The following is a 22840-nucleotide window of genomic DNA, read 5'->3' as shown; positions in this document are numbered from 1 at the left end:
AACGTGTCGTGATTTCCCTGTAATACATATTTCAAATTGTTTTGGAAATGTTTAATATCAATTGATATTAAACGTTTTAAAATGTATTTTCCTATGCGTCTAGACTGTACATTTAGACCAAAGCAACAGCACACGGATCTCTCGCCATCATAGAGCTACTATAGTATAAATTGTGTATTTCCTTGTTTGTGTTAGAAATCGGCGTATCTGTCTTTATACACCTTAATATGAGGTTAATAATGATTTTATCGGTCTTATGACTTATGATTGACGCAAATAGTCCACCGACACACCACGTCTGCGCGTGCACTCCGAAAACTTTTCCGATAGCGGCCCGGGTGACAGGCGACAGAAGCGCTGGTGACAGAATCCGCCATTTTCCAGGAGCGGCCCCGCCCTCCCCAAAACGGCCAGGTGTCGGTTTCCGAGTCGCAGAGGCGGAATAAAGCTGCAAAACCCCCAGAATAATACGGGCACGTGGCGCCTGTCGATTTGGTTCAGACTCAAACGTCCCTTTAACGTCCGTTTTATTAACTGTGGGGCTGTTAACTGTTTAATTAAGATCAGATCGAAGCCTTAAAAAAAAAAAAAAAAAGAAATAATGTCCGAAACGCGCAGACTCGATGTTCCGATCCGGCGCGTCGCCTCCGGATTCGGCCATTTATTACGCCGACGAGCGGCAATTAAGGCAGCAGATGTCGTGTAAATAACGCGCCATATTAATAAGATGAAAGTCGGGCAAGTCGGGGATTTGTTTAAAACGTCCCCCCCGTGAAAGTTAGCAGAGGCGGTAAACGGCGAGTTATTATCACGGTCGGAGCGTCACGTCGCTGGACGTCCGCGGGCCCCTCCGTCTGCGACTGTCGCAAACGGCTAATTGGGACGAGTGTGCGACGTCGGCGCGATGTCCACAGATCGTCTCCAAACTTTCAGCTGCGCGTCCACAGCAAACGCTCGTGCACGGGGACGCCTCAGTCAATCGGTCTATAATAATAATAATAATTATTATTATTATTGTTGTTGTTGTTGTTATTAGTTTTGTCAAGACAGGTGCAATGGTGTAGAAATGTGCTTTAGGCAGCACAGCCTCACGGAGTGAGGAAGACACACACTCATACACACACACACACACACACACACAAACCACATAATGACTTTTCACCCCATTTTAACTTTCAGTGCCATATCTGCACATGCTCATTGACTTCTGTGGACAATGCTCATGAACGGAGTGAGAAATGCTTGGCTGGACCCACTTGACTAATAATCATCTATTTTAACAAAAGAGAGAGAGAGGGAGAGAGAGAGAGAGAGAGAACCGGCAAAATTAAAAATTAAGTCACATTCAATAGACTTTATGGGGTTGCTCACGTCCCTTTGCTGTCCGTGTTGGTGTTTGATGTCGCATTGGCTGTGCAGGGCCGAGCCGTGGGCCTTGAGCCGCCTGACAGTCCCGAAGTCAGCCAAAGGTCAAGCGTATACGAATGGCGAGCGCGGGGGGGATGGGGGTCCAGGACTGGCAGCAGCTACCTTTATGTTCCTGCATCCATCATGGGCGCAGCAGCTGCACCGCGGTCCAAGAAGCGGTATTCACACTCTTTAGAGGAGGGCCATCGAGCACGCGCCCCGTCCTCCTTCCATTTCTAAAAGGGCGTGGCCGTGTAGAGCGGCCGAGTTGAACTCCCACGGTGTTGTCCATGTTGCCCGGCTGTAGTGCGTATGAAACACTCAGGCACACATGCTCACCATCCGTCTCTCTCTCTCTCTCTCTCTCTCTCTCTCTGGGTGTAAAGTGGTTTGGTTGTGTGTGTGTGTGTGTGTGTCAAATTCTGTCCAACAGGCATATGCAGTCACCTGGCCTGGCTCTGAAGGTCCCCCATCGCCGCCGTGGACCCTATCTCATGTCATCGCTGGAGTTCCCACTAAGGTCGGCTTTCCAGACTACAGGCTCTTATTCCACTTAGCCCACGGTGCACCGAACAGATGGGCGGATGCGGGCGGCCCGTTGGTCCAGTGGCAAAAATCCTGCGCCGCCCCATCTCAGGTTACGCTCGGCCTGTGCCAAACCGTGAGGTCAAGACTACGGCAGCCGCAGACCAAACTTCTCAAAACAAACAAAAAAATACATGTGGGTAAACAGATAGTACACAAATAAGAAAAAAAAAAAAAAAGGGGGGGGGAATCACCATGGCGACGAGCCTGCAGAAAAAAATCCCAACCACCCTCCCCCCACCCCACGTAAACATGAATAAAACTTATTGGCGTGGTCAAAGTTAAAAAGACGTCACGAGTTTCTCCATCTGCGTGGGGCTCGGGGTGGGGTGGGGGGGTTTACGGTTAACGCCGTGTAAATCTTAAAGGGTTGACCGCGCAAGAACGCATTTCTTTCTTTCTTTCTTTCTTTCTTTCTTTCTTTCTTTCCTTCTTTCATGATGGAAAGCAATCGAGTTGTCGCGCTCCCCGGCCGCGTGCGCGAGTAATAAATATTCATATTCCGCTGGAGCGCGCTGGAGGGCCGCACGTCGCCTGCGCCCCGCAATTATTTATAAACTCTTCTCCTTTCGGCGCGCGCGTTGCGTTTGATGGAACGTTCCGCGGGAATGCGAATATATTAGCGGGACCGGGGGAAGAAAAAAAAGAAAGAAAGAAAGAAAAAAAAAAAAGAAAAAAAAAATATATATGTATGTGTATGAATGTGTGTGTGTGTGTGTGTGTGTGTGTGTGTGTGGTTCAGATTTGTTATGTTGGCCTCCGTAGGTTCCCGTTGTCTTCTCGCGTGTTCGAAGTGGGCCGCGATATTCTGACACTTCTCCTCCATCCGTCACGCAGATATCTGCATATGTAGGGCGCGCTGTTAATAAAAGCGCGCGCCGCGGCATTATTAGTATTGTTTATTTGTATTAGTAGTATTATTATACACTTCGTGGAATTTGTTTTGTTTTGTTGTTGTCGTCGCTGTTTTTTGAAATATTACATTTTAGCAGAGTATTTATAGATGTAACTTTACTCCGGACACTTTTTAAAAGCTTCATTTCAATGAACGGCATTCGTAATTATACGTTATTTTTTATATTTTTTATCAACGAAATCTTTTTAAAAGTGCGAGGAGGAGGGAATAGCTGAGGATGAATAAAACGTATTTGTGTGTGTGTGTGTGTGTGTGTGTGTGTGTATTGAACAGGTAGCACGACCCGGACGGAGATGGGGGGGGGGGGGGGGGGGGGGGGGCGGACGCACCAAGTGATATGATTGGCGGAATGACGAAGGGCATTTTGAAGTAAAAACGAATTCCCGTAAAAAAAATATAATAATAAAATAAAACGGATCAATACGTAACGCTCTCCGCCGCCGCTCTAACGGCGCGTGAATGGAAAATGTGCCGGAGCCCTTTGGATAGATAGAGTGTTAAATAGAGTCGAACAACTCATTTTATTACCATCATTCACATATCTCGAAGCCTAATAACCCGTGAAAGGGTGGGGGAAAATATGAATATTTCTTTCTCTCCGGCAAATCACCTATAAGATATCACGAATTTCAGCCACGCTCGTGCGTAATGTTGGATATGACAACAGATGGATTTTTCCAAGTCAGTTCTCTTTTCCTGTCACGCCAACACACCCCGACACACGCACACACGCACGCGTGCTTTTTTTTTTTTTTTTTTTAAGTTGCCTCTCACCCTCCCCACACAACATGCCCCTTGTCCGTTATCCGCGCGCCCGGTCTTATTACCGACAAGAACAACGTGCATGTCCCACTCTCACTCACCCACCCACCCACCCACCCAGGCCGGTTCCGCGGTAGCCGGCGGTGGTTGATGTGATCTCTGCCTAATGGGGCGGTCAAGCAAGCTGCACCGAGGAACAAAGCCTGACAATGACTCCAACCGTGGCAAAGTTCGACTCTCACACACACACACACACACAAACACACACACGCCCCGACCCCCCCCCCCAACAATGAGAAATTGCATTACGGGCTCGAGCCGCAATTAACGCGGCATAAACAATTCCGTTTCCATCCAGGAATAAAACCGTCACTATTCATCGCTTTAATGCGCGCATTACTCGGGGGACGGGCTCCTGGCCGGGGATTTCTGGGTAATAAGGAAATTAAATTAGTTAAAAAATAATCCGTCTCAGTGAATTAGGAGTTAAAACGTAGTAATAAGCGCCGCTGATGTGATAAACGTTTAGCGTTTAATGTCGTATTTACACACCAAATTATACCGTATAAAAAAATATTATATATATGTATTATTTTTTGGGTTTGTCCTGGCAGTAAAATTGTCGTGTGAATGAGGATTCTCGTATACAGCATTACTAAAATACAATAAAATAAAGAGTTAGAAAAATTTGGTGGTGATTTTTTAAAATTCTTTAATATTGTACGAAATGTAACCAAACATTATCTTGGAAACTAAATTTTACATTTACAGCCTACCAACGCATTTCTCCATAAATACCGATCAGTTCTAACATGTGTTACCGGGCCCTTTACATGCGGATAAATATGGAAAAATTTTTACTTTATATACAGGTCATCGTTTCTTGCAACCGCCATGGCATTAGACAGAGAGTAAAGTGTTTTTTTTTTTTTCTTCTTTTCTATTTTATCACTTACATGAACAGATCGACACGGAGTGTGTGTTTTTTTTTTTCTTTTCTTTTTTTCCCAGGCTTTTCACTACACGATTTATCGACATGACATTAAATAACAACAATGGCACTGCGCTACTTAGACTGGACTTCAGACGAAATGTTGCACTGAATACAAAATCACATTAATACTAATAGTCGGTTAGGTCGACGCGTAGACTGTAGTAATACTGAGTAATTCACATTTGGTACACATTAACTATAACATTCTTTTTTTTTCTTCTTCTTCTTCTTCTGAAGACTATTCATCGCAAATATTCTTAAAACCATCTCATTTTCCATATATCTAGGGACCACATTATTATTTTTTTCCTCCACAAAATTCCCTTAGACTGTAATATAACTATTTACAAAATAAAATATTACATTTTAAACTAGGTGATTTTTTTTTTCGTATGTACAGAACAGGCCACGACCTGCTGAGAGCATGCAGTCGGAGATCACTTCGTGTGCAGTCTTTGCAAAAGGAGAAAGGAAAGAAGAAAATCTTGCTCGTCGTGTCTCGTACCTCGTCCATGCATCGCTTTCTTTGCCAGGCAAGCAATAAAAAAAAATAAAAAAAAACTTCCTCGTTTGTATTTATTGATTTCTTTCTTTCTCGGTCTTTCGGTCCACGTTTTTTTCCCCCCTCTCTCAGTCTTTGATTCCGAGCAGTCCTAATTTCTGCAGTCTTTTCTCTCTCTCTTTCTCACTCTCTCTCTCGTTTTGGATTTTTTTTTTTACACGTACCATTCGTTAAAATTCGACGACAGCGCGCCGTGGCTGGTCGTGTGGTGGACTGTGGAGGACGCTGGCGATATGGAGCTGCTGCTCTGGTTCTCTGTGGAGGGGGAGACGATGGTGGGAGGCGTGGACGACTCGTACCCTGAACTGGCCGCCGGCGAGGGCTGGGATCCTTGAGTGGACGATTCGTGGACCTGCGGTGGACATTTTTTTTTTTTTAATTTCTCCCGAACGGTGTTATCATAATTTAAAAAAATATATAAATCACAAGGCAAATACCCTATATAACACAAATCTTAAAAATGAATGAAAATGTTCTTTTTCGTTGTGCTGATGGAAAGAGAGAGAGGGTGCGTTACCTTCATGTGTTTGCGGAGGGAGCTGGGGTGCGTGTACGACTTGTCGCACATTTTGCACAGATACGGCTTGTCCGACGTGTGGACGTGCATGTGTTTCTTACGGTCGCTGCTGTTCGCGAAGCGCCTGTCGCAGCCCTCGAACTCGCACTTAAAAGGTTTCTCACCTATCACACACACACACACACACACACACACACAATCGTGTTACATTTTTATCCTAGAGAGAGAAAAACATCAACACTGAACACATTTATAAGCGTTTATTAACGCTTATAAGCGTTTATAACGCACACAAGAAGAAATGAAAAGCAAGACCCCGTATCCCGCGGGTGTGAGAAGCCGGTCCCCTACCTGTGTGCGTCCGCTTGTGGATCTTGAGGTTCTCCGAGCGCGCGAACACCTTGCCGCACCCGGGGAACGGGCACGGGAACGGCTTCTCGCCGGTGTGCACGCGGATGTGGTTGACCAGCTTGTACTTGGCCTTGAACGGCTTGCCCTCCCGCGAGCACTCCTCCCAGAAGCAGATGTGGTTGGACTGCTCGGGCCCGCCGACGTGCTCCACCGTCAGGTGCGTGACCAGCTCGTGCATGGTGCTGAAAGTTTTGTTGCACGCCTTCTTGGGGTTGGTCAGCTGCTCCGGCTCGACCCACTTGCAGATCAGCTCCTGCTTGATGGGCTGCCGCATGTAGCGGAAGAAGGCGCCGGCGCCGTGGTGCGCGGCCATGTTCATGTTCATGGGGCCGTAGCCGTGGAGCTGGGTCGAGGCGTAGTGCTCGGACCGCGGGCTCGCCACGTGGCCGTACTGCTCGGCCCGGCCGTACACGTCCCCGGAGAAGCCCAGGCGCATCTGGCCGTTGACCACGTTGGAGGTGGCGTGCGACGCCGCCTGCTCGTGGAGTCCGGGGAAGAGCAGGTGTCCCGCGGCGTCCGAGTGTCCGTGGGGCCCCGCGAAGCCCCCCGCGGCGGAGGCGAAGAGGCTGTGCTGCGCGCTGGCGGCGTCGCCGAAGCCCCGGTTCCGGAAGAGGAAGTCCCGCGTGGAGTTGAAGGCGGCGGTGGAGTAGGAGCTGACGTGCGTGGGGTGGTGGTGGTGTCCCAGGGCTGCGGCGGCGTAGCCGGGCGCCTGCGAGGAGAACGCCGTCTGGCCCGAGCCCAGGTCGTGGGTGCCGTGGTTGATCTTGAACGCGCCCATCCCGTCGGCGAACGGATTTATCCCGAGAGCCACCTCTCTGTCGCCGACGTCGCCCGTTGAGTGATGCCTGGAGGAGCCGAAGGTAGTCACCCCGATGGTCGGGTACTGCGGTCCCGCGTCCAGGAGCATCTTCAGGTCTGTGGGGGGGGAGGGATGGAGGGAGGGAGGGAGGAGGTGGAGGAGAAAAAAAAAAGGAAGAAGAAGAAGAAGAAGAAGAGGCTTCGGGAAGGAAGTCGGCTCCTGTTTCTCGGACTTTTTTTTTTTTTTTGTTCGTTCTTCTTCGTTCGAAGCAAACTCCGATCCGACTCCTCTTCTCGTTCGTTTCACGGCGGAGAGACGGGAAGGCTTCCCCGCTCGCTCCCGCGAACCACGCACAATATCGTCTCTCTCTCTCTCTCTCTCCCTCTCTCTTCTTTTTCTTTTCTTTTCTTTTTTTTTTTTCTTCTTGTTGTTTGTTGCGGTTTATCTTCCCGCGGCGCGACTTTCACCTCCTCGGTCAGGCGGCGAGCTCCGGACTGATAGTCGCAATCATTCCTGCAGATAAATGAATTGAAAAGACAACACCGTCCACCCCTGATGAATGGGGAGGGGAGGGGGCGGGGTCACGTGACCCCCCCGAGCCCGCGCGCCCATTGGTGGGCGCCCCGCCCCCCCACCGGCGCTCGCCGAATGACGGCGCGCCGTGCTACGGGCCCGGTCCGATTGGCCCGATCCCGTCATCAATCCCAGGTATTGTGGCGAGGGGTGGCGTTTCGTGTGTGTGTGTGTGTGTGTGTGTGTGTGTGTGTGTGTGCGCGCGCGCGCTTGTGGTTGAACGTCCGACAAAATAAACTTCATTAATATGAAACAGTATGAGAATGTAAATAATTCCGGCGCGAAAAGCGCGACGTTTATCGTTTTATTTATTGTGCGTCAGGCGCTAATGGGTGGGTTAAAACCCGCACGACCCGCGCGATGTCGCTTGAGTGCGGGTTCGGGACCCCTGGACCCCTCTCTAGAAAGAAGGTCCCTCAAGCGACACGACGCAACACCCCCATATTTACAGAACACCCCCATATTTTTAGTGCCACCAGGCTGTGGGAAATACGCGACACGTAACGCTCACGTGCTGCCCATACACACACACCCACGCCCCCACGCAACGCCTCACACTTGACCTCGAATCTGCATTAATCACCACCCCCGAAATCTGGCCGCACCGAGCACACGGCGACAAGCATGCGGCGGGTGTGTCGCGACACGGTCGGGTGTGGCCGCGGAGCCGCGCTCGCGGGGTAATTTACACGCGAGGCGCGCCGACAAGGACACGAGCGCGGCGCGCGGCAAACTGCGCGTTATTTACAACGCCGGGCGCGCGCGCGCGAGCGCGCGGTTTTTACCCCCCCCCCCCCCCCCCCTTCCTATTTCACGGTGACGGGCAGGAAACCAGAGACGAGGAGGTCACGCCACGCTCGCGACGTAAAAAAAAAAAAAAAAAAGTTGTGGGTTTGTCGCGACGGGAGATCACGCGAGACGTTAGGAGCCCCGGCGCTTTAGTTGTGGAGGTTTGAGCGAGTTGCGTGGGAGGACGTCAACAGGTGGACGTTGGCAAGGTTAAGTGGTATTGAGAAAAAAAAAGAAGCATTTAAGAATAACGTTATGCAGCGTTATTACAAGTTATATTAAAAAGTATATTCCCCCCCCCCCCCCCCCCCCCCCCCCCCTTGGCGATTTGACAGTGTTGCGACTCCTCGTGATGAATTCGCGCGAGAGCCACTTTTGATTAAGGGACCCGTTTAATGGAGAAGGGGGTTCAGTGTCACCCCCTCTCCCTCGTGGTCCCCGCTCTGTGACGTTCTGACGTGGCCCCGTCAGCCCCAAGGCCCTCCACGGGCCGCCCGCGCCGGTCCCTTCGGTGGGTGAATTTGTGATGGGATCTGTAATGAACGGGCTCCCCTCCGCCACCGCGCTGCCACGCGCGACGCGCGGCGACGGTGCAGTCACCTGCCTGGCTTTTTTTTATGATGCTTATTTACCTGCTCCGCTTTGCACGGTCCGAACAGAACCCCGGACGTGGGAGTTTTTTTTTTTTTTTTTTTGCGTGGGAGTGGCACCCTGCGTCAAAAGGAACGAGTCTTCTTCGCCGCCCTCGGACCCGCGGCCGCCGGTAATAATCCGCCCGGCGCGATATCCGACATGAATCTAATGGCGACCGCTTGACCTTTCGGGGTCACGTCACACAACTGGTTTGTGATTAGGGGTGAAGGCCTGTGGCACGAGGGGAGGTGGGAAGTAGATAACGGGGTTCGCGCATTTACAAAGTGTGGAACGTACTCGTTTGAACACACACATTATATTTCGTGTCTATTTGGAGATGTGCGGCTGAACACGGGAAAAAATAGATTTTCCACTCACCCCACTCACCTTAACACAATTTACCTCTCATTTACATATAAATATCTATTTCATTTTTTTCTGTGATTATTGTTATTGAGGAAGTAAGTAGTAGTGGTGGGAAGGAAAGTCTCCTGCGCCGAGGAACGTTACCCCCACGATCGTAACAACAGGTCCCCCCCCCACACACACACATAACTGCGACCCCCACCCCGCGTATAACGGACCACGGACCGTCCGGGGACACCGATACCGTGACCAAGCCGTGGGGTGGGGTCGGGTGGGGGTCTGTAACCTTTTCATATTATTCGAAGCTCGTGCGAATAAACACGCTCGGAAATATTCAGAAAGGTTTGCGATGCGTTGTTAGTGGGTTGCTCTGACGTTCTTTTACCCAACGCACCCATCTCTGGAGCGACGCGGAAGGTTTTTGTCGGACCGGGTAAAGTTAATGCACTTTTTTCTTTCTTTCTTTTAATGCCCCCCCTCATTATCTGCTGATCCACTCGGGTCTTCCGCAAGTTATACCGTTGGTGCTGCCAGGTTCCACAAACGTATAGAGTACTTTCACACGATGATTTCCCCCGACTTTACAACGACCAAGTAACGAGTTAGTACGTCGTGTTGTCTTGTTCGCAGCTACCGAACTGTACTCGGCGCGCGTTAAGCTCGTGGGTTGTGAATTGGAAAAAATAATGTTCCGCTAAGAGAGAGAGAGAGAAAGAAAACTTCCACTGACTCGGAGTAGGACGCTGACACGCATGTGTTTTTTTAAAAAAAAAAAGACTTGCGAGAAAGTTACGTACCGTTCACGTGGATTTATCTCGGATATCGGAGTTTGTCTGTTTGCACAATAACCTTAAGATTACATATATATATATATTTTTTTTTCCTTCTTCTTCTAGCTCGTTCTTGAGCGTCGCCCGAGGCGCACGGCGCATGCGCACCGGCCTCGCGCTGTCACCGGCTCCCCCCCCCGCGCTGGAAACTGTCACGAGTGACGTCAATCACCGAGCGCCGACCAATTAGATTGCGCGGCGATTGTTTAGCTCCGCGGGCTGCAGCGCCTACCATGAATCTCTATTCAGTCCATCAAAGCGTCCTGCTGCTGCCTCTCAACCGAATGGGATTCCATGTCGGCAACCGAGATCGAGTCAAAACTTTAGAAACTTTATTATTATTATTTTTTTTTTTTTTCGTTTCTCTCTCTCCCTCTCTCTCTTTTTTTTTTTTTTAACCACCGCGATTAAAATATATTTGTCATCATCATTATTTATTTTGCCCGCTGTCACGGTATTTGAAAATTAGGAGTAATGAGCGCGGATGCCTTGGGAAGCCCTGTGATGGACCCTGCGTTTTCCAAACGGAACACGGCGCTGAGATTAGTAGACTTGGCAGGGGCTCACCACCATCACCATCATCACCACCATACCCCTCAGAGCGTGACAGGCTTCCCGGGGTTCGGCAGCCATCCGCACTCAATGGCTCACGCGCACCCTGGGGAGATGACTGCGGAACCCCGCCTGGGGCCGAGTCCATTCGGGCCAGAACACATGGGGCACTCCGCGGCCCTCAAAATCAGCCCAGCCCATCATTATCCCCACCACCACCATCACCACCACAATCATCACGTCGCGGGCCACGGCGAAGTGCTCTCCAGTCCGACGGGAGCTTTCGGCCCGGTCCCGTACTCCATGTCTCACGCCGTCCCAGGTAGGGACTTCCTCGTGCGGCGAGACGTGACGGCCCCGGCCATGCCCGCGCCGGCCGAGCAGCCTCCTCACCACGGAATGTTTGTCTCGACAACAGGTAGCTACCCGGGACACTACGGCCACCACCCCGACGCCGGGAGCCATGCGCTCTTCCCCGGACTCCACCACGAGCCGACGGCGAGGCTAGGACTACCCGGGGACATGTACGCGCGGTCCGAGCACCTGAACCCGGCGCCTCCGGGCTCCAGAGCGGACCCGTTCTCCGGCTACGGCGGACTGAACCTGAACATGAGCCACCACCACCACGGCGCCGGCGCCTTCTTCCGCTACATGCGGCAGCCCATCAAGCAGGAGCTGATCTGCAAGTGGCTGGAACCGGAGCGCGCGGCGGCGGCGAAGCTCTGCTCCAAGACGTACGGCACCATGCACGAGCTCGTGACGCACGTCACGGTGGAGCACGTCGGCGGACCCGAGCAGGCGAGCCACGTCTGCTTCTGGGAGGAGTGTCCGCGGGAGGGCAAGCCGTTCAAGGCCAAGTACAAGCTGGTCAACCACATCCGCGTGCACACCGGCGAGAAGCCGTTCCCGTGCCCGTTCCCCGGGTGCGGCAAGGTGTTCGCGCGCTCGGAGAACCTCAAGATCCACAAGCGGACGCACACAGGTAGGTCGGGGGCTCCCCTGGTTTCTTTTTCTTCTTCTTCTTTTTTTTTTTTTAAGTCTGCGTGGGTGTTTGATTTTTGTACGAATCGATAGAAAAAAAACAAAACAAAAAAAAACCCGGATTTTTCGGAACAGATTTTTCTGAGGTTTAAAGTAGCGGGAGGAAGATGCTGAGTCGAGCTTCATCAAGGCTTTTATATTATATTTATATAATTTAGATATGCAAATGTGGATTTTGTGCTGTTGCTCGTTTACAAATTACGGAAACCGAGCCCGTTGTGTAAAAAAAAAAAGAATATTAAATGAATATTATATATATATATATATATGTAATACCGACGTCACCGGGGACGCGCAACAGGTCGACGTCGGGAAGTTAACAGGTCGCCTGCCGGTGCGAGGGCCCGTTTATCAGTCAGGAATAATCCCGCCGGTTGTGTCTCCCGGGGAGGGGGAAGGGGGTGTCAGGCGGAGGAGGAGGAGGAGGAGGAGGAGGATGATGATGATGGGGCCGCTCCTCTCGCGGCCGAAACCCCCGGCTCGCGGCGACGCGCGTCCCGAGGGGCTTCCTCCCGGGGCCGCGCTCGCTTGTGCTACACTAATGTCCCTGATTGGGGGTCAAACTCGCAATTAGGCAGCGCGGCAATTAGTGCGCCGGAAGTGCGCGCCGGTCGCACCGGAAATCGGGGTTCTAGGGTGGGGTGGGGGGTGCGAAATGAAAATGCATTTTTCCTCATTTCCTCTCTGGCCTTCCATCCCAGGCGAGAAGCCCTTCAAGTGCGAGTTCGACGGATGCGACCGACGCTTCGCCAACAGCAGCGACCGGAAGAAGCACTCCCACGTGCACACCAGCGACAAGCCGTACAACTGCAAGGTGCGCGGCTGCGACAAGTCCTACACGCACCCCAGCTCGCTGCGGAAGCACATGAAGGTGCACTGCAAGTCCCCGCCGCCGAGCTCCGGCTACGAGTCGTCCACGCCGTCCCTCGTGTCGCCCTCGTCCGACGTGGGCCGCGAGCCGGCGCCGGGCTCCCAGGCGGCCAACCTGAGCGAGTGGTACGTGTGCCACAGCTCCGGGGCCAGCGGGTCCCAGACCCCACCCAGTGGCGCGTCCACGCCCGACCACGCGACCGAGAGACGAATTTAACAAAGCTGGTCGTTTTCCTTTTACGTGAGCGTGTGGCTGTATTATTTTGTACATCCGGTCTCGACATGAATATCTTTTTAATTTATTTTTTTGAAACCTGACTCGGACATTTTTTTGTATGATCGAACCAAAGTGTTTCATTAGGGGTGGGGTGGGGGGGTGGTTTGTACATTTGTACATTTGCAACGTTTTAAATGTGTAAGTGTTAATAGTACATTTTGTAACATTTTGTCCAGTATTTCAGCTCTTTTTAATTGTTTGCTACTATTGTTTGTACAAAAGTTAATATTTTACATGGTTCCAGTTTCATAGGGCGACATTCTTTCCCTCCATTTGTGCTTTACAACCGGTCAGAGCGCTGTTACTGTATTTGATATGAAGGGCATAACATTCATAATTATTGCCGTCGTCGATGTTGGCATTTTGTGATAGATCTATATATATATATATATATTTTGTGACTTGTTACAGTTTGTTAAAGAATCCGTTTTTACGACAACATGATCGAGATGAGGGGACACACCGCAGCCTCCCCCGAATTACTGCCCTGTAATTTGTCCGTATTTTCAATAAAATGTGCATTATAAAATTGAAAGGAAATTAAAAGTCTCTATCGACAGTTATAAATATAGATCTAAATATTTTTTATCGCGCAAAAACGATCTTAAATAACAAAAACTGCGTTCTGGGCTTTACAAAAAAAAAACCCAAAAGTTCCCAAATAGTCCGATGGGCCTTAAATAAGGCATTATTATTAATAATAATACTTTTTGTTTATACAGTATGAAAATAAATATGAACTTTGCTTTGTGTCGCATCCTCAGGCCATTTACGAATCGACGCCGTCGCTGGTCGTTGAAATCGCAGGGGCGTCGCGACGTCTTACTCCACCGTCCCCCCGGCTTCTTCTTTTCTCCCGTTGAAAGGCTTGTATATTCTCAGCCAGACTTCAAAGGTCTTCTTCTTCTTCTTCTTCTCCTCCTCCTCCTCCCTTTTTTTTATCCACACAAAGCCCCCATTTCTCCACGACGGTGGATCTTCATGGCGAGTTAGGGTTTCTATAGCCCGGCCTGAGTCAAACTCAAATAATGCGGGGCCGGCGGGCGCCTGAAAGGGACGCGATATTCGCGGCCCATGGGGTCGGAAACGGTAATATATGTTTCATTCACGGCCAAGAACAAATATTCTTCTGCTTTTGTCGCGAGGTGCCACTTTGATGTTGCTTTTTTTTTTTTTTTGCATTCGTTTCCCTGACGTTTTTTTTTTAGAAAACGACTTGCGTTTTTTTTTAAGAAACAGAAAACGATTTTTTATAAGTTCATTTAAAACTTTTTCCACGGCTAGCGCGTGAAATTGAGTTGTGCGCCATAGAGGCGAGTTCATCCGGGGAGCGGGCACGCTGCAGCGACCCTAGGCCTGACGTCGCGGTGGGGACAGAAATGTCCACATAGTTGGACAAACCTCCGCATCGCGACGTCGTGGCTGGACTGGAACGGGGGGAATTCTTGCGTGTCGTCCGCGCGACGTCGGTGACACGGAAAGGCGTCATTGTCGTCGGTTCAGGTCGCAGAGCCCCACTCCCCCTCCCCGCGGCTGTTTTCACATCGCGGCGTGGAAAGAAGCAACTTCTTTCACGAACGGGCCACACTTGATGCCACGCGAACTTTTGCGTGGATCAGGTGCGCTGACCCTAACGAACAGTCCCCCACTAGCGTCGCCTTTCCAGCCTTCGTCGCCATCACCAGACGTCGCTCGATGGCCGCGAGGAATGCGCGGGTCACGTGACAGGAGCGCAGCGTCCACGACGCGTCTCGGCGTTTTCCCGAGAGCCCGCAGCCTTGCTGAATTATGAGTTCCTTCCTGAAGGAGCTGCATTCCTTCCTGGACCGAGTGCCAGTGTGTGGTTTTATGGTGTGTGTGTGTGTGTGTGTGTGTGTGTGTGTGTGTGTGTGTGTGTTTTACTGTGCATGATGGAAACGTCTCTATTATCGAGACCCTTCGCCGGTCACACTGGAGCCAAATACTTTTATCACGTTGTCTGATCATCTTTTTATTCAAAGGCGAAGACGAGGGCGTGGTTGAAGCCTGGATAATTCCACACACGTGCGGGAAGTTGTGTGTATTCGACATGTGTGTTCCCTGGGACATAATACCAAGTGTGTATGTGCTCCTAATATCTTCACCAGGAGAATAAACCATACATGTAACCTTTTTGTGTAAACTCCGTGGAATTTCTATTTCTATACATATATATGTAATTCTATTTTAAACACCCCCCCCTCTTGGACCGTCTGGGATATTATGACACTAGGACCTATTTGGGTGTGAAATATCATTTCTTTGTAAAATAATGGAGGCGATAATCCCACTTCCGGAAACTGTTCTGCATTATTTAACAAAGCCCTTTTAATAGGGGATTAGCAGGCCCGAGGAAGGATGGGGGGGGCGTTTCTGCGCCCCATTCACGCTCCCGTTTCACGTCATAATTACACGACAGAGTGGCCGGAATTGGCATGTAAAAAAAAAAAAAAAAACCTGCGGGCAGGTGCAACGCCCAAACCAAGCAAATATGAAAAAGAAAACGTCGACACGTCGCCTTTTCAGTCGCGCTGCGTGGAGTGGGCGAGTGTGCGTACGAAATGTAACAACAACAAAAAAAAACGATGCTGATGACATTTAGTTTTCAGAAGCGGTCCAATCCGCCACAGTTTCCTTTTTCGTGGGTCGTGTCGTGGGGGCCTACATTTAACCCGGCGACGAATGTAACTCCACTCCACTCCGGAGTTACTGGGGAAGTTCTCAGCAAGCAGAGAAACGCAAAACAGAGCCCCACGAGGGAGAGGGTCTGGGTCTGGGTCTGCTTTTTAATAATTCATGCGCGCAGAAGACAAGTGTTGGTTGACGGGGCCCTAATAACTTCATCAAAACCTAATGAAGTTAGACACGCAAACCAGAAGGTGCCGAAGGATCGTCCCTGCATGGCCCAGAACAGGGCGTGGCCACGACCTTTCACTCCCCCCCCCAAAAAAAATACGAATAATACTAGTAATAATAATAATAATAATAAAACAAAAAAACCCATCGAAGTTAGATTTTAAAGGGCCCGCGCGGTAAACCGTTACTTGCAGGCACCCCCCACCCCCCGAATGTGGCAGAATGTGGCGCGGCGCTCCGCACCTGCGCGCTGAATAGGGGACCCCCCCCCACCCCTTCTTTCAGCGCCAGATACGCCTGTTGGCCCCGCGGCTCAAAGCGGCTGCGTGAATGCGGGGAGCGAGCCGCGCTTATTTAGCGCGCTTTGATCCCCCCTCTAATTTGTCCTTATAGTTTGCAACAAGGACTGTCTATTTAGTACTATAAAGTCGGGGAAAAAAGAGGGGGAATATGGAGCAAAGAGAGCGGGAAGGAGGGAGGGAGGGAGGGAGAGGGGGGTAGAAGAAAAATATAAAAAAAATAGGTACAGCGCGCAGTGAATAATTTTTATTATTTACTTCTTTATTTATTTATTTATTTATTTTAAAAGCAGATTGGTTTTCGAATTGAACGTGATTTAATGAATAATATGTGTGTGTATGTGTGTGTATATATTCTCGCGCGTTTTCTTTGGGTATTTTTGGCCATTTTCGAGGCCGTTTCCCCCTGACGATGCAGTTGCACGTTTTGGGATTTTTTTTTTTTTTGGGGGGGGGGGTTCCTCCCGCTTCAGATTTTCCGAATCACAATCATAAAGAAAATCCAAATCTAGTTCGTTATAGCCCTGTATAGATTGTAAAAAAAAAATTTAATACACGGTTCTAAATCCACGGATTAACGGGAAGCGAGATAGAATGCGTTTTGGACCACCCCCCCCCTTCCCCAGATCAGACATTTTTCCCGTCAAGCATAGCGGAACGCGCTCCGTCGTGTCAATAAAGATTTGTCACCAACAAGAAGGCAAAAACAGGAGAAATTGGGCAGAACGAGCGCGTTCTCCGCCGCTGGCCGCGGTTCATTTTTCACCATCGGAGCTTTGGAATAAGAAGTCGGGGTGCGCGCGGGGTTCCCATCCATCAAGCCCACTGCACACAGCGGCCCCGGTTCCGCTTTATTCCTTCGTTTTGGTTTTTTTTTTTTTTTTTTTTGAAGGGGGGGGGTTAAAAGTTATTTTCTCTCCGCACCGAACCAGGCCGCGTTGGTTCGTAATGAAAAGCACCGAGGAAATAATAAAAGAGGCTTTCTGTCCTCCGCGAAAGAACTGATCAGATCTCCAGTAAGTGAGCCATACATCATCGCCACGTGCGAACGATTATGAATCGGCGAACGTGCCCTTCAGCGACTAAATATTCCTGCAGCATAATTCATCATCAGCGCGCTCGTCTTTCTCCCCGCCATGTTGCACAGTCATATTATGTGTGTGTGTGTGTGTGTGTGTGTGTGTGTGTTCTGAACGGTGCCTGACTGGGTCGATCAAAAGTTTGGTGAACGTAACTGAAAAAAGAAAATGTTTCAAAAAGAAAAACCACAAACGCTTCACCTGAAATAATAATATAAAAAAACACAAACGATTTCATACGAATCGAAAGTTGTGGAGTTCAGCAGAGCTTCAGCAGGTAAACATCATCTTCATCACATCTCCTCGCCCAGACAGACAGACAGATAGACGGATAGACAGACAGACAGACAGACAGACAGACACATAGATAGACAGACAGATAGATAGATAGATAGATAGATAGATAGATAGATAGATAGATAGATAGATAGATAGATAGATAGATAGATAGATAGATAGATAGATAGATAGATAGAACACCCTCCCACACACACACGCGCGTTCTGGTGACCCAGAGTTAACCTCCTGGACTGGAGCTACGTTTTCACGAGCCTGACTTCATCTTCATCTTCTTCACGGACAGCATGGGGCGGGAGCAGAAAATCCGACGTATCAGTTTACCGACGTTCACTGGAGAGAAGTTCACCAGAGTATTAAAGTTCAGAACTCCGAAATGACTCCACGTGATTACTCCATTTTATTCCCGTTATTATTATTATTATTATTATCATTGTTTTGTGCATCAGGGAAGCCACTCAGACAGGGACGGGACAGTTTGTCTTCATGAATTCGCGTTTTACGACGCAGTAGGTTTTTACGTCGCTGCCCGGTCCGCACTATTTCCCGCGCCAGCGACAAAGACTTCCGGCTCATTTCTCCATCTCCCGCCGCAAAAACACATTACGCGCCCTCCTATTTACATAATCTGCAATGTTTGTCAAGCGTCCATAAATTGCGAATTAATGAAATGTTCGGCGGCCCTCAGAGATCACACTAATGAAGTTTTTTATATATGTATATACATGCATCTTTGTTAAGTTTTGTGTCATTCGTTCTATCACGCCCTATTAACCGTTATTATGTCACCGGGCAGTCGGTGTCACTCGACTGTCGACATGATGAAATCACGTGGTCCAGGTAAAACCCGATATCTACTTCACACCCGATCACAGCTATCAAGTGGCGACATATATTAAAAAAAAAAAAAAAGAGCAAGACGCCACGTCCACATCACTTCCTGCCGGGGCAGGAGAGGAAGCTGGAATGCTGGAGGTGAGTCTGGAGTGGGGAAGGGGGGGAAGGGGGGGAGCGGGTCAATATTAATCACCGGCGAGTAAAGTGTCATTCAGCTCGAGTTCATTTCCGCCCCGCCACTCTCTCTCTCTCTCTCTCTCTCTCTCTCTCCCCGACACGTGGCCTTTCCTTTTTTACTCGGTGCTAATTGGCAACCATGTTGAAGGTGCTACTTGATTTTTTTTTAAGCTTCGGATTGGCCACGTCATGTAGTTACAGCGCTTTTAATAATAATAATAATAATAATAATAATAATAATAATAATCGGCGTCAAATTCTTAACGAATCACTTCTGTCTTCTGATATTTATATACACATACATACATACACACACACTGGCGAAGCTGTGAACCTGCGGTGTGTGTGTGTATATTGATATAACACACACACACACACACACACACACACCGCACGTTCACAGCTTCGTCGCGTTGACGTGAAGCGGGGTTCGGTCGTAAATGCCGTGGCGGGACGGAGGGTGAAATAAAACATCAGAGGCCGGTCTGCTTCGATTCATTAGTGTGTGGCGGCGGTGGCGTGGGCCATATTGGGTTCCGTGGGCCGCGCTTAGGCGGGGTCACGGCGTGTCAGAGTGGAGAACAGCTGCTGACGTGCCTCGGCCAGGAAAAAAAAAAGTCACAAGAAAAGCACGAACAAATAAAAAAAGGAATTAAATGAACTAAAATAGTTTTTTTTTATGTTTCTAGAATCTAGATAAGAGATAAAAAAAAAACATTGAATTCCACTAAAAACTTTAAATGAAGAAAGACCCTCTCTTTCCTGTCTGGTGCAAAATACCATGTGTGTGTGGTATATATATATATAATATATATTTCTATTGAATTTTTATTTTGTACCAGACAGGAAGGAGAGGGTCTTTCTTCTCTCGTGGGTAGAATAAAAGAATAAAATGTGCCCGGGCTTATCCCCGTCGTCCACGAGTCACTTCATCAAAAGGAAAGTTTCTATAAGATTTTTTTTCCCGCCCCACCACCCCCCACCCATCCCCATCCTTCCTACTTATAAAGAAAGATTTCAATAATAAGCCGACCACTGGGACATTCTTTCAGCTTAGGCTATTTTTCATAATACTCTTTTGTGCGACCGAGGAAACTGCGCAGACGACGGACGAGGAGCAGTCTGGGACTTTTTTTTTTTTTTTTAGCCCCTTTATTTGTCCTGATTGGATGTTAAGCACTGGTTAAAGTGTGCGGCTACGTAAAGTCTTCTTAAAACAACGCAACTAATGTGTCTGGGTAAGTAACGCGCATCCCTTCCTCTCTCTCTCTCTCTCTCTGTCTGTCTGTCTGTCTTCTATTTCTCTGGTGACATCCATTTCGTCGCGCGCTGTCACCCCCCGAACCCACAGGACCGGGGAAGGCGGTCTGATTTCCGAGCCAATTAACTCCGCGCGTAAAAAAAAACCAAAAAAAAAACAAAAAAAACCCCAATTGTTTCCCGAGCGCAGCCAGGGTCCGAGGCGACCAGCGGAGAGGGCCCTATTTTTTATTTTTTCTTTACCCGCACGCCGCTACCTGCCGTTCATTAAAGCGACAAAACCTCCATAGCGGGAGAGAGAGGGGGGGGGGGGCGGATCAGACCTGCTCGTTATACCTGCCGCGCAATTAAGGCTCCTTGTTCCTCCAACACGTCTGCGCCGAGCAAAAAAAAAAAAAAAAAGTTTAGATGCGCCTAATCTGGAGACTGAGATGGAGCCATTTTTGAGGAATCCAATACAAAGCTTGAGAAAGTAAAGTTTGATTAATCTGTTTTTACATTTACAGCATTTATCAGACGCCCTTTATCCAGAGCGACTTACAATCAGTATTTACAGGGACAGTCCCCCTGGAGACACTTAGAGTTAAGTGTCTTGCTCAGGGACACAATGGTAGTAAGTGGGGTTTGAACCTGGGTCTTCTGGTTCATAGGCGAGTGTGTTACCCACTAGGCTACTACCACCACCCCTGTTTTTGGCTGCTCTGTTCACTATTGTCATCGTCACAAGCAGCTTTGTGAGATGCTCATTGACACATTGATAAGAAAGTGTTGGAAACCATTTAATGTTGGGGTGTCCAAACCTTTGACAGTGTTTACGTTGAGTAGAGAGGTTCGGATGCTCGTGGTCAGGAATGACCCACCGCTGCCACGCCCACGCGACGAAGGTCCTCTCGTGGATTTTATGTTTGAGAAAAGTGTTTCATCCCTGAGCAGGATTTGTGGTATCTTGTCACTCTTGGGCACGAAAAAAAAAGTCTTTGGAGTCCCTAAAATGTCTGTCAGTCACATCTTTACCTGACCTGGCGCAACAATACAAGCAGCGTTCTAAAGAAATAGAACCCACCATTTATTATAACCGATAATATAGAATGCATGTTTCGTGTCTCGAGTGTGTGTGTGTGTGTGTGTGTGTGTGATGCCATGAAGCAGTGTAGGTAGAGCCTGGGATCCTTCGTGGGACAAGCTGAAATTTTTGTCACTTCATCCTCCCTGTAAAGGAAGCTGGGGAGGGAGCCCACGAATCTTTTCTTTTCCTGCGGATAATAACGTGGGCGACTCGACGCGCACTTGAGCCGAGGAAAGACTTGACCTTTCGCCTTTCTGTTGTCCCCAGTGTTTGTCCAAGCGACAATCGGCCTTTTATGGGGGACGCGCGCTGGCGCGACGCGTCCTTTTCACCGGACGGGTGTTCGCGGCGAGCCTCTCAGCGGCGGCGCGGGAAGTATCGCGAGAACCGGCGGAAGGGGACGCGGGACGACGTTTCTCTCCGTTTTTTTAAGTAAAGACGTCTTGGGTTTTGACTTGACAGCTCGAAGGGAATATTACTTTCAGAGCTGGTTAATGTGAGTGGGTGAGGGTGGCGTGGGGGTGGAGACAGGTCGTTTCACAACGTATTCATTGTAAAAAGCATTTTTGAAACTCAACATAATACTTTAATGGATTTTTAGCAAATTTTAGATTAAAAAAAAAATTCTTTATTTACTCGCTCGGCGCTTTTTCCATCACTTAAGTGCGTCCGTGGAATATGAATTTTAAAGGGTGTCGATTCAGGCGCCTGTGAAGAAATGAACCCTCCCAGTCTGAGCATAAATCTCCCCTTTACGGCGTTTATGGGGCTTCTATGAAAAAAAAAATGCTTTCGTCGTAACGTGAATTGAGACGCGATTAAAGGGCGTGATTGCTGGGCGGGGAAGTGATAGAATTAACAAGAGCGCGCACACGTCGTAAAGGACACGGAGAGAGAGGGGTGGTGGGGTGGGGTGGGGTTTTCGGGGTGACCGCACCGGTAACTCGAGCACAGCGCCGCGAAAGCCGAGCCCGGGCACATGAAGGCAGCACCTCGGGGTGGAAGGTTTTTGGGGTCCGGGCGCCGTATTCAATGACGGGGAATCTCTGGAATCTCGGCCGTCCCGTGTCCGTTTCTACCTGCAACACGTTGCAAAAGCAAGAAGATATATATAAAAAAAACCCGCACACTTTACACACTTAAAGTACGAGTTTACGTTGCAAATGCACGGTGTGATGGGCGTGTGAGTTGTGTGTGTGTGTGTGTGTCGATTCGTACGAAATCGTGCGAACAGGTGACCGCCGGGGTGGGGTGGGTGTCTGCCTCATATAGACCGTTTATTATAGGAGGGTGTATTAAATCCCACACAGTAGGATTTAGGAAAAGATCCCCTTCTGACTTTTAAACAGACTTTTTGACGTTTTGACTGACTTTTTAATCGCAGGGTCAACCAGGGTGAGAGGGAACAGAGGAGATCAAACCAGCAAAACCAGAGTTATAACAGTGCTCTGAAAGCAGCCATTAAAAAAAAAATAAATAAATAAAAATATCGGGGGACATCTGACGAATAACTTCGATTAAAAAAAATATTATTATTCTTTATCATACCGGATGGGCCGTTTTTTTTCTTCTTCTTTTTGGTTATTTGGTCCCTACCGGGACTTACATACAACACGCGGGTCCGAACCGGAGCCCCCAAACTCACTGTCCCGCTCCTGCTGCCGCGACGCGCCGAAAAGCCGTCGGCAGAACCAACAAGGTTGCGTATTCGTTTTTTGGGGGGAACGAGGGGTCCCGAACAACGGCGCCGGGGCCGAACAAAGCGCGCGCTGAATGGCGGCATTGTGGCGCGCCGTTCGCGTCGCGATTCACCGTGTCACGACCCCCGCGACGCAGAAAACATCAATATTCCCGAGGAAGGGCCGCGTCTCTATGGGAAAAAGCCAAGAATTCTTATTTATCTTTTTTTTTGTTTGTTTGGCGGCGAGGGGCGGGAAATAGAAAGAGATGAAAAGGCGGCGCGCTCGGGAGCGTGGACGCGTCCCGTGGAACCGGAGATGGACGACGTTGACTCTTCGAGTCTTATATTCGTGCTCTGTCATCCCAGATTTTTCTTCATCTTCTTTA

General features: G+C 49.2%; 2 protein-coding genes across 4 annotated transcripts; one reads left to right on the top strand and one right to left on the bottom strand.

Moving 5' to 3' along the window:
- Window positions 1–4365: 4365 nt before the first annotated feature.
- zic1 (zic family member 1 (odd-paired homolog, Drosophila)) lies at window positions 4366–7394 on the bottom strand. Its single transcript, XM_028966832.1, has 3 exons — window positions 6095–7394; window positions 5744–5907; window positions 4366–5578 (listed from the first exon to the last, which is right to left on the bottom strand). The coding sequence occupies exons 1-3, from the start codon at window positions 7059–7061 to the stop codon at window positions 5381–5383; spliced, it is 1329 nt and encodes a 442-aa protein (XP_028822665.1). The 5' UTR covers window positions 7062–7394; the 3' UTR covers window positions 4366–5380.
- A 2316-nt stretch (window positions 7395–9710) lies between these two features.
- On the top strand, window positions 9711–13430 carry zic4 (zic family member 4). Of its 3 annotated transcripts, none has more exons than XM_028966829.1 (3): window positions 9711–9747; window positions 10614–11678; window positions 12439–13430. In XM_028966829.1, exons 2-3 carry the CDS (start codon window positions 10619–10621, stop codon window positions 12822–12824), a joined length of 1446 nt encoding a protein of 481 aa, XP_028822662.1. In that variant the 5' UTR covers window positions 9711–9747; window positions 10614–10618; the 3' UTR covers window positions 12825–13430. The 3 variants fall into 3 exon arrangements, with proteins under 3 accessions (XP_028822662.1, XP_028822663.1, XP_028822661.1); XM_028966830.1 differs by lacking the exon at window positions 9711–9747 and having other exon boundaries at window positions 10537–11018; window positions 11115–11678; XM_028966828.1 differs by lacking the exon at window positions 9711–9747 and having other exon boundaries at window positions 10537–11678.
- Window positions 13431–22840: the final 9410 nt, after the last annotated feature.

Source organism: Denticeps clupeoides, chromosome 2 (genome assembly GCF_900700375.1).
Source record: "Denticeps clupeoides chromosome 2, fDenClu1.1, whole genome shotgun sequence".
Classification (NCBI taxonomy): Eukaryota; Metazoa; Chordata; class Actinopteri; order Clupeiformes; family Denticipitidae; genus Denticeps; species Denticeps clupeoides.
The sequence above is the reverse complement of the archived record's forward strand: the minus strand, read 5'-3'. Positions and strand labels throughout refer to the sequence as shown.

Coding starts and splice junctions, on each gene's coding strand:
- zic4 (XM_028966829.1), top strand. CDS start 10,619: ATGAGCGCGGATGCCTTGGGAAGCCCTGTGATGGACCCTGCGTTTTCC. Junction 11,679..12,438: donor CCACAAGCGGACGCACACAG/GTAGGTCGGGGG, acceptor CTTCCATCCCAG/GCGAGAAGCCCTTCAAGTGC.
- zic1 (XM_028966832.1), bottom strand. CDS start 7,061: ATGCTCCTGGACGCGGGACCGCAGTACCCGACCATCGGGGTGACTACC. Junction 5,908..6,094: donor CCACAAGCGGACGCACACAG/GTAGGGGACCGG, acceptor TGTGTGTGATAG/GTGAGAAACCTTTTAAGTGC. Junction 5,579..5,743: donor CCCTCCGCAAACACATGAAG/GTAACGCACCCT, acceptor TGTCCACCGCAG/GTCCACGAATCGTCCACTCA.